Source organism: Zeus faber (assembly GCF_960531495.2).
Source record: "Zeus faber genome assembly, chromosome: 13".
In the NCBI taxonomy this organism is placed as follows: Eukaryota; Metazoa; Chordata; class Actinopteri; order Zeiformes; family Zeidae; genus Zeus; species Zeus faber.
This window is the reverse complement of record NC_137198.1, coordinates 6,011,580-6,028,106: the sequence shown is the minus strand read 5'-3', so window position 1 is coordinate 6,028,106 and position 16,527 is coordinate 6,011,580. Positions and strand designations below refer to the sequence as shown.

At 44.0% G+C, this 16,527-nt stretch overlaps 2 protein-coding genes across 4 annotated transcripts; both read right to left on the bottom strand.

Annotated features, from left to right (window-relative positions):
- Positions 1 to 1,433: 1,433 nt before the first annotated feature.
- Positions 1,434 to 6,565, bottom strand: foxo3a (forkhead box O3A; the record flags this gene model as incomplete). The annotated part of the gene is made up of 2 exons (XM_080012183.1): positions 1,434 to 2,768; positions 6,008 to 6,565. 2 exons carry the CDS (start codon positions 6,563 to 6,565, stop codon positions 1,434 to 1,436), a joined length of 1,893 nt encoding a protein of 630 aa, XP_079868309.1.
- Positions 6,566 to 7,687: 1,122 nt separating this feature from the next.
- Positions 7,688 to 16,095, bottom strand: afg1la (AFG1 like ATPase a). Of its 3 annotated transcripts, XM_080012576.1 has the most exons (14): positions 15,971 to 16,095; positions 14,814 to 15,016; positions 14,642 to 14,693; positions 14,433 to 14,534; positions 14,039 to 14,169; positions 13,462 to 13,561; positions 13,275 to 13,333; positions 12,679 to 12,761; positions 12,416 to 12,486; positions 12,206 to 12,306; positions 11,559 to 11,699; positions 10,964 to 11,074; positions 10,186 to 10,216; positions 9,773 to 9,887 (listed from the first exon to the last, which is right to left on the bottom strand). In XM_080012576.1, the coding sequence occupies exons 1-13, from the start codon at positions 16,092 to 16,094 to the stop codon at positions 10,205 to 10,207; spliced, it is 1,290 nt and encodes a 429-aa protein (XP_079868702.1). In that variant the 5' UTR covers position 16,095; the 3' UTR covers positions 9,773 to 9,887; positions 10,186 to 10,204. The 3 variants fall into 3 exon arrangements, with proteins under 3 accessions (XP_079868701.1, XP_079868700.1, XP_079868702.1); XM_080012575.1 differs by lacking the exon at positions 10,186 to 10,216 and having other exon boundaries at positions 7,688 to 9,887; XM_080012574.1 differs by having other exon boundaries at positions 9,745 to 11,074.
- Positions 16,096 to 16,527: the final 432 nt, after the last annotated feature.

Genomic DNA, 16,527 nt, shown 5'->3' with positions numbered 1-16,527 from the left:
TTTTTTGCACTTAACACTGGATCCTTTTATGTATGCACGGCCCATCCCTTGTTTCCACTTGTTCAAATGCAGAAACATTTTGGCAATAGTTAAAATACAGCGGCCGTCGTTCCTCCCACTCAAAATGGCAATTTGCTGAGCAAACGGTTCACCTCCCGTCGGGGATTAGACAGACTCACTGTCCAGCACGTGCTGCTACAGTGGTGAAGGAAGGCCGATAATGAGACTCCATTTTGTAACCACTCCCTGCCATCTTCTCTTCCATAGCACCAAGAAGTCCTTCAAACCAAACCAAACACCTGAACTCTACATTCCGGTGCTGCAGAGTCTCGGGGTGACGTGTAATCCATTCGCTCCGCCGGTCACTGTTTTAAATGGCGTTGGGCGCAGCTTCCCCAGCGTGGGCCTTGGTCACTCGTGAACGTCCTAAACTCTGACGCGACCGGGGAGGAGGGATGACGGTGGGAAATGAGCTGCAGCAGACCTTTCTTGTTTTTTTGTTCCCCCCCCTCCTCCTCCTCCTCCTCCTCCTCCTCCTTTGAGAGCTTCTGTAATGCACCCCTGTCGAAAAATGAACTGAATTCACAGTAATGTCACTAAAATCACAGGGTATTTCTTTCCCTTAAAAATGTAAAACTATACATTACATACAAAGAGAAAAAACAAACAAACAAAAAAAAAACACCATGTAGATCATTTCACATTTCGTTAACATTTTACCCCTAAGGACTGATATTTGGTGCGTGACGTGGTGCATCAACGGGAACAAAAAAAGCTTAATCTTTTTTTTTCTTTTTTTAAACACTCGTTCTCAATCATTTAGTCTACTTAAGCCCAGTTTCTTGAAGAAACGTAGGAAAAAACACTTGTCAAGTATCTTCCACGAACGTAATTTCACACTCGCTGTAGCACGTTGTGTAAACGGGCCGTCACCTGCAGGAGGACGACAGCTGGTTTGGCAAAAACATTGTGTTAGTTCAGGTATGACAAAGCCTGAAATGGGGGGGGGGGTAAAAACAAAACAAAACAAAAAATCAGGGCGAGAACTTAAACGTATCATCGTCAGTTTCATGTATCACTTTGTGATATGAGGTTCCCTGAGACTAGCAAAAGACATTTTTACTTTTGTTATTGTTTTGACAAAATCCTCCCTCCGTTCTGGTCCATGGTTGTTCACGCTGCCCCAGATATTGATCTTTTGAGGAAGTCTTATCTGCTGCAAAGACACCGTAGTGTGTCTTGGACACTTAAAATACAGTACAGAGAGTTATGCCTAACATAGAAATAATGGAAAAACAAAACACAGCACATGAGTACACGTTCACATATTCCTTTTTCCTTCTAGTTGCACAATGCAGTACAATGAATCCTATTATAAATTGCTCTCCTGCGCCAGGAGAGAAAAATCAGGCTGGGCTCCCGACTTTAACCCTTCAGCTCGGAACCCAGCTTTGGGGCGAGGTCTGTTTGGAGCTGGAGAAGCTTCCTGCATTCCTGTTGGCGTTCTGGGCGGCGGGGTGGTGAGAATCAAAGCTCAGGTCCAGGCATTCCGCGTCCATCAACTCATTGCGGATGATGGAATCCATGTCACACTCAAGACTGCCGTTGAACACGTCCAGGTCCAGGTCGGCCGGAAAGCGGTCGGGGGCCGAGATGCCCGAGCCGAGCTGCGCGGTGACCGTCTTGCCGGGAGACTTCAGGTGAGGCCTCTTGGCGTCGGCAGGGCCGGAGTCGCCGCTCAATCCCAAACCCCCGTTGACGGACGTCGACAAGCCCGCTTGCCAACCGGGCACCGGGGAACTCTGGGCCTGGCCTGCGCTGGCCTGGTTCAACAGCGCAGGATCTTTGCGGAGCAGCATGGCGTTGCGGCGAGAGTTCTGCAGGGCGATGGCGGTGCTGGCCTGCGACATGAGCGGGTCCGACTGCGTGAGCATGACGTTGCTGTGGCCGTGGGACTCCAAGCTGAGCAGGTCCTGCAGGGTCTGGTGATCGCCAAAGTGGGACACGCATGAGAAGGTGGTCTGCTTGTTCTCCTGGATGGTCTGCATGGGTGACTGACGCAGACTCGTGATGGACGGCGGGCTGAAGAGAGAGTTTGGCCCGTAGCTGCCAGAGGGGCTACCCAGACCGCTTCCAGAGCAGCTGAAGGTAAACACTGAGCTCCCCTGCCCGCCGCCTCCGTCGTCTTCCTCTCCGGGAGGAGGCTGCTGGGATGCGGTCAGGCTGATATTGTCCAAGAGGTCGTCCATCAGGTTGTCAGAGAGGCCGTCGTTGAGGTTCATGGTGCCCGCCAGGTCAGAGAGTCCTGTGGGTCCGGTGGAGGGCGACATGCTGCTTGGGCTGGAGTACAACATGGGGGAGAGCGGCGAGTCATCGTCAGGAACCTCATCCAGCTCCAGGTTGGCCAGGATGGGCGATAGACGGCCGCTCAGGGTGCTGGCGTTCGAGTTTGTCCGGGAGCGGAAGTCGGTCCAGGCGTCCAGCTCGTCACTGCTGCGGGAAGTGGGGCTTCCGGTCCATTTGGACAGGCTGGAGGTGCTCTCTGAGCTGCCTTCTTGGGCGGCCTGCAGTGAGGCCTTCTTCTTGGTCGCCCGTCCTCTCGCACCCTTAATGTACTTGCTGTTGTCCATGGACACGGCCCGGCGCCGCGGGGCCTTGCCTCCTTTCCCTCCCTCTGGGTTGACCATCCACCAAGAGCTCTTTCCTGTTCCTTCATTCTGGACCTTGACAAAGCGACTATGGAGAGACAGATTGTGCCGGATGGAATTCTGTAATAAAAAAAAATAAAAAAAAAGGAATAAATTGTTATTAATAACTAGATTACTTTTTTTTCTCCAATATCGGTTAACATGTGACATTAATTATGTGTTTACAATCTGGGCCAATTTGTGACAGGATGCCTTTATCGTGTTTCAATTCAGCACCAGACAAGTCGCGTTTTTGCAAATTAAAACTGAACCAACGCTAACACAGAGACAGTGGCGTCCTCCATGAGCGGCTGCAATGCACTTCACGCTAGGACTTATTTCTGGCTAACGTGAAAAAAGGTCCACAGGATTTCCCTGGAGATATTCCAAACCATGCAAAAAAATGAAACATCTTGAGCCTGCATGATCTGCCCACACCAAGGAAGACTGTAGCGAGAGGAGAGACTGCAGTGATCTCTGCAGTAAAAAAAAAAAAAAAAAAAAAAAAAAAGGCCAACTTTATAGTAAGGTTGTGGGAGAGCTCCAGTATAATCCTCATAAGCTTGAATTAAGTTCTGTTAACTGTGTGCCTATTTAAAACCACAGCCTGACACTGTTCAGAAGACCATGCATGTCAAATGTTAGAACAACGGAACAAGCAAACTTAACTTAAGCTTTGGAAATAATATGGGAGACCGGCCTTTTGAATGAAAGGATTTGAAAGCCTGGTAATTAGTCAGAGTTCAGCGAAGCATTGACCACGGCACTCACATGTACACTATCAGTCAATGGACGGACCCACTGACATCAAACTCCTGGCAAAGCCCTCGCTCAAAGCCAATTATAGGATTAGGTCAACAAGAATGCACTTTCATCACTTACAGCAACACGTGACTCTTTGCCCAAAGGAAATGTTTGCCGGAAAGATTGGCGGCATTTTTCCCCCGGTCAGAATAAGTCAATGGTGTATTGGGTGGAGTTGGTCAGTAACTTCAGTCAGCCCAGTGTGCTGGAAGCTTTCACAGCCCCAGGCTCATTTATCAAACAAGCACCAATGGTTGTATTGATATACGTCCAACTCATTCCTATTCACGGGTGACCATCATAACAACAATGGCAGATTTTAAAACAGGATATGCTTACTGGTTTATCATCGCCTACCTCTTATTATGGTAAGATATGACACATTGACTTTAAAAGGTCAATTTCGCTGAACACCGTCGTGGTCCATTAAGCCATTAAATGCTGTTATGGAAGTATTAAAAGTGTGCACAGCACTACAAATTCTTCCTGTTAGTTTGTCAGCGAGCAGCAAACGGGAAAGCACTCAAAGACGACAAGAGCGAGCGGAGACATCGGCCTGAAAAGAAAGGATGGACCATATTGTGTTTGTGCAGCTACTGAAAAAAAAAAACACGTCTTGTTTGCTATAAGCGGTCTGTGCGTGTCCGTGAGATGGGAGGGGGTGTTATATACAGCATGGACCACAAAGCATTTAAACATAAATCACGAGAGCAAACTCCTGCCTTCCCCTCCCCCCAGGGCAAGCGCTGCAGCGGCCGTGGAGCAGAGCAGCGACTGGAGCTCTGCCAGTTCAGCCGGAGCCAGATCCAAAGTGAAACATGGAGCTTCTCGCTCGGCGCTCACTACATACTGACCCACATAATTTATGGTCAACTGATTGAACCGTGTGCACGCAACCAGATGAGAGAGAGAAAAAAAAAAAGAATGTGGTTCAGCACGAGGAAAACGCCACAATAATAAGAAGTACTGGGGTTGGTGGGGCGGTCGTTATTTTGTGCAATTTCAAGAGATTGCACAGATGTCCACAGGAGACGAATATTTTCACTGGAATTTCAAGACGCAGACAATCTGACCTAGATGAGGAAGACGCGACCTCTTGGAAAAGCAAATGTTTTGGCCGTCGAATCTGGAATCAAGCTGCACGTTGTGTTAATGCAGTTCCCCCCGAGGCCTTCATCGATTTGTTTTGCTTTACACTTTCTGTCGTGGAGTAACGTGGGACGCTGATGAACCAGCACAACTACAGAGGACATCGACCACAGCGTCCGCTCCGACACCAGCGCCGAGACACCACCTACAGCCAATTGCTGAATGTGACAAAAGCGCATCTCTGAGGAAATGCCGATGTCAGCACATCTGAAAACCTAACCCTAACCCTTTCCTTGGCGGCCCAAATATTTACACTGATCTATTGAATATTTATCCAACTGGGGGGGTACATGCAAACCAAAATTGACTCAGATCCTGACATCAAATAAACCAACTAACTGATTTGTTTATTTTTATTTCATGCCAAAAAATTCTGACTCTGGCCATTCCTTTATTCCAACATTGTCATCATTATGAAAATGATGTTTGTTATAAGAAAGGGAGATATCATTGTCACGATTACCAGACACGTCGAGTGTAAAATACAGGCCAAAACGTAACATCTACAGTTGTGCAGGATTACAAGGCTATTTCCAGACTTTTCCCCCCATTTAAATCCTGCAAAGCTCAGAGATTTCATCAGACCTGAATCCATGACGGATGAATTGGTTTTCCAGGCCAAACTAATCCTTCATTTCAGGCAGAAGCGAGACCTTACTATGGCTGGTTCACAAGAAGCCGGACGCTACAGTGTGTGTACAGCACACTGCCACAAAGAGCACAGCTGTGTGGATAGTAAATGATGCACTGTGCTATTATTTGGCATCTTAATTCGAGGTTTCAAACCATGAATGAGCCAAGGCTTTACACTGAATGAGGTTCTGGGAGGGAATGCTCCAGTGAAAAGATTTTACTGGGGAATTTATTTGCGATATAATGGACGTAGCTTGATGGAGGCGGGGACAGAAGAGAAGGTCATTTTTAAATTGATCTGTGGAAGTATACTCCCTTAGAAAATAAAGTACAGCATTGTATATTTAGGTACAATGGCTTGTCACATCAGCAGTACCCTCATTGTACCCTCAGCATGGGTACTTGTCTGTCATTTTTAACCTCCGATGACAAATACATACCTCACTTGTAAAACATAGTACAAATTTGGTCTTCATAGGTGAAGATACAATGCAGGACTCTAATTTCCAAGAGTAGAGATTCAATTCCACAGCCAAGCACAGACCCCAGGGCTGTTTATATCAGAAAGCCACACATCTCCAAAGGCCCTTCTGTTTATCTGTGAGGAAGTGTGCACTGGATGTCCCTGCAAGAAGTGCTGCACATCTTATTGATCTTGTGTTTTGGGAACCATGTGAGGGGGTGCTGTTGTGGTGGTGGTGGTAGGGGGTGTCTGCAGCCATGGCACCACTCACCTTCCAGCCTGCAGAGCTGTTGCTGTCTCCTTTGTCCTTGAAATATGGCACAGACCTCACCATCCAGTCATAGATCTGGGACAGGGTGAGCCTCTTCTCCTGGGAGCTGTCGATGGCCTGGGTGATCAGGTCTGCATAGGAGTAGTTCCCCCAGGCGTTCCTGCGGGCGGAGGACTTCCTCAGCTGCTGCTGGGAGGCGGACGCGCCGTGCACCGCGGCCAGGGCGGCGTGGGACGAGGACGAGGGGGACGGGGAGCCATCGGTGCCGTCCCCCTTGTTGGAGAGGGGGCCGCTCCTGATCTCCAGGGGCTGCGAGGTGCCGCCGCTGCCCCCGCACTTGGCGTGGCCTTCCTCCTCCGCTACGCCGCCCTCCTCCTCCTCCTCCTCCTCGTCGCCCTCCTCCTCGGGGATGACGTCAGGGTCCGTGGGTCCGGGCTTGAGCGCGCAGGACTCGGGACGCGGCAGGGGCCATGTGCAGGACCGCGGCCTCTTCAGCGGCTCGAAGTCCGGGTCTATCTCCACGTTGGCGGCTTGGTCGTCGCGCGGAGCCTCGGCCATGGTCCTCGCGGTGTCTCGGCGCACGAAGGGTCAGAAAAATCACAGGACGCGAAAACACCCAGGGCGCATTCCATCAATGTGTGTGTGTGTGTGTGTGTGTGTGTGTGTGTGTGTGTGTGTTGGGGTTTTCAGTGGCGATATGCAAATGTCCAAACACGTGGGTCTGTGTGTTCCCTCCGTCCCCGTTCCCCCTGGACCGATCCGTCCTCGTCCCCGCGTGGACAGCCCCGTACCGCGGCGCAAACCCACCGGGATCCAGTCAAAACGTGGGAGTTCGGAGCACGGGTCGCGTTCTTTTCTCTGAGGAATCCCAGCGGCAGCGGTCCTGCACAATCCTCCGACATGCATGCAAAAAAATGTAAAAAAAAATATAGATAAAAAATAAAAATAAAAACACCCCTGAACCCCACGCACAAAACCTCCCCCGGAATCAACACATCACCTCCCGCACACAGCTGCCATCTTGACCAGCTCCTTCTCACGGTTCTTCATCCTCCGAGCGGCGCCTGCTCCCCTCATTCCACCGAGGCGGAGATCCGTGTCGACGGGCCCCGGATCGGACCCCCCCGGGAGCCGCACGCGCACATGCAGAAATAACAACAGGGGGGAATAATATTAATAATATTAATAACGACAGCAATTCATCACACCGGCTGCATTGGGAGCCCGCACCGGTTCATTCAACCGGTCGCTGCATCGCTCCTTGTCCGAGTGGAGAATACGCGACCTGCCCCTCGGATCCGAGAAATTAAAGCGACAGTGTGTGTGTGTGTGTGTGTGTGAGCCAGTGACATAACTGCAGATCAGTCCCCCCCCAAACACTTCCTGGTTCATGTCACCGTTAAGACTGAATTAATCTCCGCGGTAATGAGACGTGGCCGGCGATGACGTCATCAGCGCTTGTTGCAAATGTGAAAGTCACAACCAGAGTTGTGACATCATCACCGAAAAAAGGATCAATGGAAACTCCCAATATGTGTGTTGATATGGGCATTTAAATGTTCGTGTCAGAACTGTGATACAGACAAGTTGACGATATAAATGTTTTTTGGTTTTTTTTTTTACAATTAGATAGGAGTATACCAAGGTTTCCCAAACTTTATTACTGGGAGACCCCCCCAAAACAAAAAAAAAATGTATATACATTCATGCAATTATCTGATCAGCCAATCAGGTGGCAGCAGTGCAATCCATAACATCATGCAGATACAGGTCAGCAGCTTCAGTTAATGTTCACGTCAACCATCAGAATGGGAAAAAAACGTGATCTCAGTGTTTTCAACGCAATTGCTGGTGCCAGGCGGGCTGGTCTGAGTGTTTGTGTAACTGCTGGTCTCCTGGGATTTTCAGACACAACAATGTCTAGAGTTTACCCAGAATGGTGCAAAAAAAACCCCCAAAAAACCTCCAGTGAGTCGCGGTTCTGCGGACAGAGACACCTTGTTGATGAGAGAGGTAAACGGAGACTGACCAGACCGGCTGGAGCCGACAGAAAGTCTACGGTAACTCAGATGACCACTCTGTGCAATGTTGGCGATCAGAAAAACATCCCAGAATGGACAACATGTGGAACCTTGAGGAGGATGGGCTACAACAGCGGAAGACCACGTCGAGTTCCACTTCTGTCAGCCACCAACATAAAGCTGGGGCTGCAGTGGGCACAGGCTCACCAAAACTGAACAGTTGAAGACTTGAAAAACGTAGCCTGGAGTGATAAATCTCCATTTCTGCTGAGGCACACAGGCGTAGGGTCAGAATTTGCCAGCAACAGCATGAATCCATGGACCCAACCTGCCTTGTGTCAACAGTCCAGGCTGGTGGCGGTGGTGTCTTGGTGTGGGCAATTTTTTCTTGGCACACTTTGGGCCTGTTAATACCAATCAATCACGGCTTGAATCCCACAGCCTATTTGAGTATTGTTGCTGACCACGTGCATCCCTTCATGGCCACAACTGACCATCTTCTAATACCTACTTCCTGCATGATAATGCACCAAGTCACAGCAAAAGTCGTCTCAAACTGGTTTCATGAACATGACGATGAATTCAATGTTCTTCAGTTTCCCTCCCAGTCACCGGACCTGAATCCAACAGAACACCTTTGGGATGTGATAGAACGGGAGCTTTGCAGCATGAATCTGCATCTGACAAATCCGCAGGAATTGCGAGATATAATCATGTCAACATGGACCAGAATCTCAAAGGAATTTCTAACATCTTATGGAATCCAAGCCAAGAAGAATTTAGGCTGTTTTCAGAGTGAGTAAAAAATAATAATAATAATTCTATTATATTTACATACACACACACACACACACACACACACACACACACACACACACACACACACACACACACACACACACACACACACACACACACACACAGAGTTATATACAGTCAACTTTAGAAGAAAACTAACAATCATGTGGACACATTAAAACAATAAAATAAAAAATAAATATAAATAAAATAATATCTTGAGGCAGACCCCCTGCCATTCCTTCGTTGATCCATATGGGGCCGGCACACACTAGTTTGGGAACGGCTGCACCAACTGATAGTTTTCTGAAGCACTTGTCGTTTTAAACATTTAATCTTTCATTTTCATTTGGCATGCATAGTTATGTGTTAAAAGTTATAATATACATCATTTACAATATTGATGTTTTTTTTGTACAGTACTCTTGATGAAATAAACAATGTTAACACAAATCACCCCAAAAATTAACACGCCATTTTGAAACAGTCCACTATGTTACACTGTATTTAGAGTTCAACAGCATTCGTCATTTGCACACAACATGGAGTATCTCAAAAGAGACGATTAAAAAAAAATTGAAACAATTTAAAACATTCCCTTAAATGTCCACAAAACTCTTTTGTGATCCCGTTTCCCCAAAGTCCACAAGTTATCCAGGATATGAATAAAATAATAATAATAATAATAATAATAATAATAATAATAATAACGTTAAGTTGGACCATGACAACACACAGCAGTCAGACACTCCCAAGGCTTCATCTTAAATTTGATCTGTGCATGTGTTTGGTGTTTAAAGTGCACAGCAGGGGGAACGCGGGGGAGGTGTTTGAGAGGAGGAGGGGCGTGGGAGGGGTGTGGGAGGGGCGTGTGCGTGCGCGCGCTGGACCTTCGGGGCGCCGCCGGCGTCGTCCCCAGCCGTTGCGCCAGGTTACTTGCTGCTTCGGTCGCCGGCCGACCAATACTCCTCCGTCTGCATCTCGGTGAGGCGGGACACCGTCCTCTGGAAGGCGAACACCTCCTCCTCGCCGCTGAAGATGGACAGGCCGCTGGCAGAGTCCTGCGGAGCGACAGCAGAACGGAGGCGCCGCGTGAAAGCGGCGGCCGGATTCAAACTCTACGGCATCTCGCACCGTACGTCAGGATCTTTAGGCACCGCGAGGTCATCCTCTGTATTTCCCCTAATTTCGTCGAATTGTAGGAGTGAGATGGTGAAAGGATCTTCGCCATAGTGCTGCTGTACATCACCCCCGTGTTGATTACACAGGAGTCGCCGCAGCAGCAGCTCTGTCAGGAACATACTAAATGACCCGGCAGTAAACATGCAGAATAAACATCAACATATTTTGTAAACTCACCGGCCACTTGATAAAGCCTTCAACTGGCCCGCTGTGAAGGTAGAATCCACAAGCCAGAGTTACAGAAATGTCCACTTTTTTATGTGCTACGGATTTCAAGCGAAAAATCCAGAGTGACATTCCAGGTGGTGGAAAGAATATTAGTGGAAAAAATAGTGGTTCCAATATCACCCCAATATGCATTACTAGCGTTGTTGTGATATAGTTGAGGTTAGTGAGAAAGGTACTACGGACTGCTGTAAAATGTAAAAAAAAACAAAAAAAAACCTGCTCCTGGTCTTAGTTTATACTATAATCCTTCATAATTGTAGCCACCATTGAATACATAAACAGTGATTAAAACACACTTGCATGAGGAGAAAAAAAAAACATGAGGTGAATTTTGAAAATGAGGGGTCCGGAGGGCCAGTGGATAGGTATCAACAATACCTGATTGTAAACGTTTTAATCTTAAGCCAATGTAAAGTCTGATACCAAAACTCACCTTCCACAACTCATAGCGTAAGGTCTGAAATATTTTCATAATTCATTTATACTACCGTTATTTATCATCATGATGAAAAGTCACAATAATTGTTCATTGTACTAGAAAATCGTAGCACAATACAGCAATGATTCTATTGCAAAGTCTTTACTCTACCTCTGAAAAAACAGTGTAATGTGGTCCAACCCAGAAGGGCATTGAGAGCGTGAGGCACCGGAAGGCGGCTCCACCGGTGCATGGTGAGGTGGCACCAGCCGGCCCGTGTGGAGGTGTCTTACCTCGCCGAGCTCTTACCCTTTTCAGACCCAGGTCGTCCATGAGGATGTGACTCTCATCGTGGTCGTGATCCCCGTCATGCACGAAAATATCATCCAACGCATGATCCGCAAGAATCACCACCCTCACCTAAATGTACGAAAAAATAAATAAATAAATAAACAAACAAGGTTTTAGGTTCCAGCGGCATTGCCAGATATAGCCTCGTTTGAATAGGCACAGTGTGTAGGACGGGGTATCAAAATTCAATACTTTTCGGGAACACAGACTCAATCGATACCGTTGTGCGTTGTAATTTTCTGTGGCATTCAATGCCAAATTTTGACACCCAAGTTGTTCATCTTGTCAGTGGCCCCGAAAATAAAACTAAAGAGCGGTGCAGTAAGTGTCATGTATTTTTCTTTTTCTCGATAATGGGTTTTTGCAAAACTTGGACACCTTCTTAGAGAGCTTCACCTCAGTGTCCCAGCTTCAAATTAACTGTGTGTTGACAAAGGAAAAATCATTCAGGAACCGAAGACAAGGCATCAGCGCCAGTGTAATACAACATTTCGGCAACGCCCAGCTCTAACACACGTCAGTGGACCGGAAAGCCAACATGGGCGCCGCGTACCTTATGATCATACAGAGCATCGATCATGGTGATGAGGCGTCTGGCCTGAGTTTTCTTATTGAGCGTCAGCAGCGGAATGTGTCGAATGAAGACGGTGTCAAACAGCCTGGATATCTCCAGGTAGTCACTGGCCCCTAGAGGCTGAGGAATCACATTGGAACACACTTTACAGCTGTTGTACTGTAGTTTATATGCGGTTGGACAGAGTTGTGTGGTCCAAAAGGTCCAAGAACATGAAATATATCCAAATAGCTACTTGCTTTTGTTTATGAAGACAAATAACATTTTGCTTTATCATGGACATTTTTTTTTGTACTTTTTATTTTCAGGAGCAAAGTGAAAAGTGGAAAGTCACCTCGCCTTGTTTCTTGCCCACATTTAGTTTGGAGACGGCTTTTGCAAATAAGTGGCAACAGTATGTGAATTTTAATTGGACACAATTGGATATAAACATAATGGATATAATTTTATTCCCGTCCAAATTCATGCAGTGCTTATTGTGTCAATGTGTATTTTCATATCCGGATTGAAAATATCAATGTAACGTCAAAATCACCCAAATTCATTATTTTTGAGGATGTGAAAACAAAATCTGTTTGTTTTTAAGAAAATAACATGTTTAGAAGATTAAGATGTGAAAAACGTACTCTATCACACAGCTCTTCAAAAGTACAGTCAGCGATGGTTCCGCATGCTTTGTTCAGACGGACCTTTCTGCCGTGAACGTTCAGCACCCTCGGCCGGGTTACTGAAACACACAAAATGTTTTAATCTCTGAGGCAATGCACACAGATTCAGGAACACCCCATAATGACAGCCATAGCATTACTTGGCCAGATGACCATAAACGCACTTACTGTCATTCTGTTTGAAGGCAAGCTCGTCAAACAGTTTATCCAGTTTAGCTTCAGCATCCGTCTCGCTTGAGCTGATTTAAAAAGGAAATGGGACAATAAAATACAAAAGAAACCCCAACATTTAAAAAAAACCTAAATCAAAAACAATTTTTCAAGGACCCAATGTAAGTTACAGGTGAAACCCATTGAAGGGATACAGTTTTTTCAGGCATGAAATTGGTATTGATCTTCTCCTCTGTATCTGGACATTGCGTTGTTCTTACAGGAAGTACAGTTTACCGGCAGATGGTCTATTTCTTCTTCTGTAATCTATTCCAGAATCCAGACAGAGCGTTTGGCAATATTGCTGCATTGAAAACAAGAAGAAAAAAAATGATCAGTAATTGATACCTTAAAAACATAAACATGGCAATGACCGTGTGCTTAAATCTGGAACAGTCTGCAGTGGTAAAACATCGACACACCAAAAACAAAATTTCAGAGTGCTATTTACTGATTCAAGTAAATCTAGGGATGAACAGCATTATCAAATTATACTTGTACACATGAACATAATCAATATCCCGAAATTGCTCTTAGGCACGATATTTACCAGACATGTATGATATATCACCTGTCCAGATATTAGAGGTGTATTTCATACAATACTAATAAAATAGTAGCTGTAACCATTCAAGGTTTGCTAATCAGTCTCCAATGGGAGACTGTAATAATGCAATATAAAATTGACTTCGCACATAAAAGCATTCCCACAAAATATTACTCATAGAATATAAAACCATTATTGAAAGGAGATAACGTAAACAATAACTGATGTATTTTCTTTGTGTCCCAAATAATTCTTCATAAATTTCCATACCTGCAACACGGCGATAAAAGGCACAAAATTGACCCTCTGCAGACCATTTTTATACAAGTCTGATGAGGAAAGGAAAGGCCTTAAAATATACATTTCCAGTATCTTTACATTCATTTATTATGATTATTCCATTTGATTTGTGAAACCAGAAGCCAATCACTAGTGAGGAAACGTTACGGCCACACACCTTCGGGGGGACGATTGGAAGTGGCAATGACGACGACACCGTTACGAAACAGGTTCTCGAAAAGCTGCTTCAGAATCATAGCATCTGCGATATCAGTGACCTGAAAGAAAAGGTAACATGCCGAAAACTCAACTATGTATATGTTTTACTTAAATATTTGTGAATGGTAAATATTTGTTTTTAGATTTTTGTTGTATCTTAATTCTACGTTTTGGACTATATATATATATATATATATACATATACACACACACACACACACACACACACACACTGTACTTCTTGCTCTGGGGGATATTGCCTTGGGGATTACATAACTAAACTAAAACAAAATTAGAACTCAGATAAAACTAAACTGGAAATTAATTTAACTCAATCCTATCTTATCTAATCCCCTCTTATCTTATCTCATTTTATTTTAGCTGTCCTGTGTCCCAGTCAGCAGGGCATGACACCATCACCCTGCCATCACAGCTTCTATACAAGCTTCTTCAGGCCTCAAAACGCTGTACGATTTTCGATTTAGTAGCACAATGCAAAACACAAAGGGTTGTGTGCGATAAGAACAAGTCAACACCTGAAATTCATCGAAGCACAGCACACATGCCTCCTCGCTAATCTCCTCAGCAACAGGCGCAATGGGATCGTAGGATTTGGCCATTTTTCCCGCTTTCCTCTTTGGCATGCTCTGCTTCAGCCGATGGATCCCTTTAAAATAAAAAGTTCAAATGTCTTACCTAACATTCTTTGCTTTTCAAAACAAATTGTAATCGAGTGGATGTTCAAACGACAGAAATCTAGTCTTTTCGATGCAATATTTTGACTGAATCGAAAAATGTAATGAACCGTGATACCACTTCATTGTCTTGAACCAAACCGTGAATTTCGTCAACCAGCCAGTTCTACTTGACACGTAAACAGCACACATATGTCTGAGTTTAAATTTTCTTTTGAAAATCAGGAATACTCACTTTTATGTACATCCAGCATGAAGCCGTGGAAATGAACCCTCTTCTTATTCTTTATCTCAACATGAGAGTAAAACATGTCCATCACCATTGTTTTCCCTGTTCCTAGACACGATCGAAACATTAATTTCTGTCAATAACACGTCAATTTAAATACTTCAGATACAATGGACAAAGTAAAAAAAAAAAGTTCTGTGGCTTCCAGTACTTACCTACATCTCCGAAGATGTAGTAACCTTGTGGAGGCTTGGGTTTTGTGAAAAACTGCAAAACATACCCAAAATGTATATCAAAATGTAGGATATACGCTTCTCATCAGTTTGATCATCCAATATTTACAGGACGTGATGATAGAGCGCACACAGAGCCTTTTAAAGTGCCTACCCTTGAAAATAAAGACGTTGGTGTGTTTGTGTACCCGCCCAGGTTTTTCTGCAACTGGTTCAGCTTCTGCAGAACGGCTTTCTGTTGTGGGTCCTCTCGCAGCAAACCGTCACTGACGAGACTGTTGTAGTGCTCCAGTGGCCCGCTCAACACACCTCCGCTGCTGGGGTCTTCCGCTGCCTGCTCTGTGTTAGCTGCATAACCTGGTCAATAACAGCACTGTTTGATGAATTATCACCTAGCTGACTATGAAGTCTTTTTAAATTTGACTGAAATGCAGTCCATGTGTTCAGGTATTTAATATTATTGAGATATGAAACCACTGGACAGATTGGATTCATACAAAATATAAAAATATGAGCATTTCTATGCTCATTATGTAATATGTAAACAGTATATAGTCATTTGTTGAGACAAGTGATTTTCGCACAGTATCTATGTACTGTCTGTAAGATTTATGACTATCGGCAACAAGTTCATCATATAATGCTCAAGTTATTAGATACATTATAAATAAGACTAGGGTGTCTACAGGTATAGTTACATGCAAGACCACCTCTAACTTAATTTTAAGACATCACAAGTAAGTAAATACATTTTATTATATATATATATATATATATATATATATATATATATACATACATGTGCCAGAGGTAAGTACAGTATTTGGTCAAAATGTTATGAACTAGATGAACAGTTGTTTCCTTTATGTCAGATGGCATTTTCACAAAAAAAACAACCCAATATACATGGATATGTATGCATGGACAACATTTTTGTGCTGAACTTCATTGGCGTAATATTTGTAAAACTCTTATTCCCACAATTTCTTGGTATATGTGACAGAGGATAGGTGAAGGTTCCCGATTGAACAGAAGCTACTAAATTAGAATAAGATTTAACTAATTATATCAAAATGGAAACACCTAGACATTAACTGCTACGATGAAATTAGCTTCTAAAAGTGTAAACCGATAGAGACAGTGGTTAAATCGCCATTAAATACAGCAGGGTAGTATGGATATAGTATTAGTATTGTACACTTTAGTATGTTATGGCTAGTATAGCTAATACAGATGGTAAAGACAGTAACTGTATGGATAGCATTGTATACTATAGTATAGTACAGGTCTCTAGAACTATAACAGCCCTACCTCGTCCGGGTGGTTCTGTCACAGTCAGTAATAACCTTCTGGATAAACAGTGTTTATTGAGCAGACTCTGTAAGCCCAAAGTGAAGGGCGACTTCTTCACAAACACAGCTACGCGCGTCGCCATCTTGTTTCTGGAATCTTGAAAACCTTTATTGACAAACACACTTACGACACGCCGGTGACCAGCCAGCGAGGGGCAGTGTCGGTCACTCTACCATGCATATTAAACAGTAATATAATATAATATAATACAATACAATATAATATAATATAATATAATATAATATAATATAATATAATATAATATAATATAATAAAACATAATATAATATAATATAATATAATATAATACAACATAATATAATATAATATAATATAATATAATACAATATAATATAATATAATACAACATAATATAATATAATATAATATAATATTATATTATATTATATAATACAACATAATATAATATAATATAATATCATATCATATCATATATCATATCATATCATATGTAAAATAATGCAATATAAAATGATATAATATAATATAATATC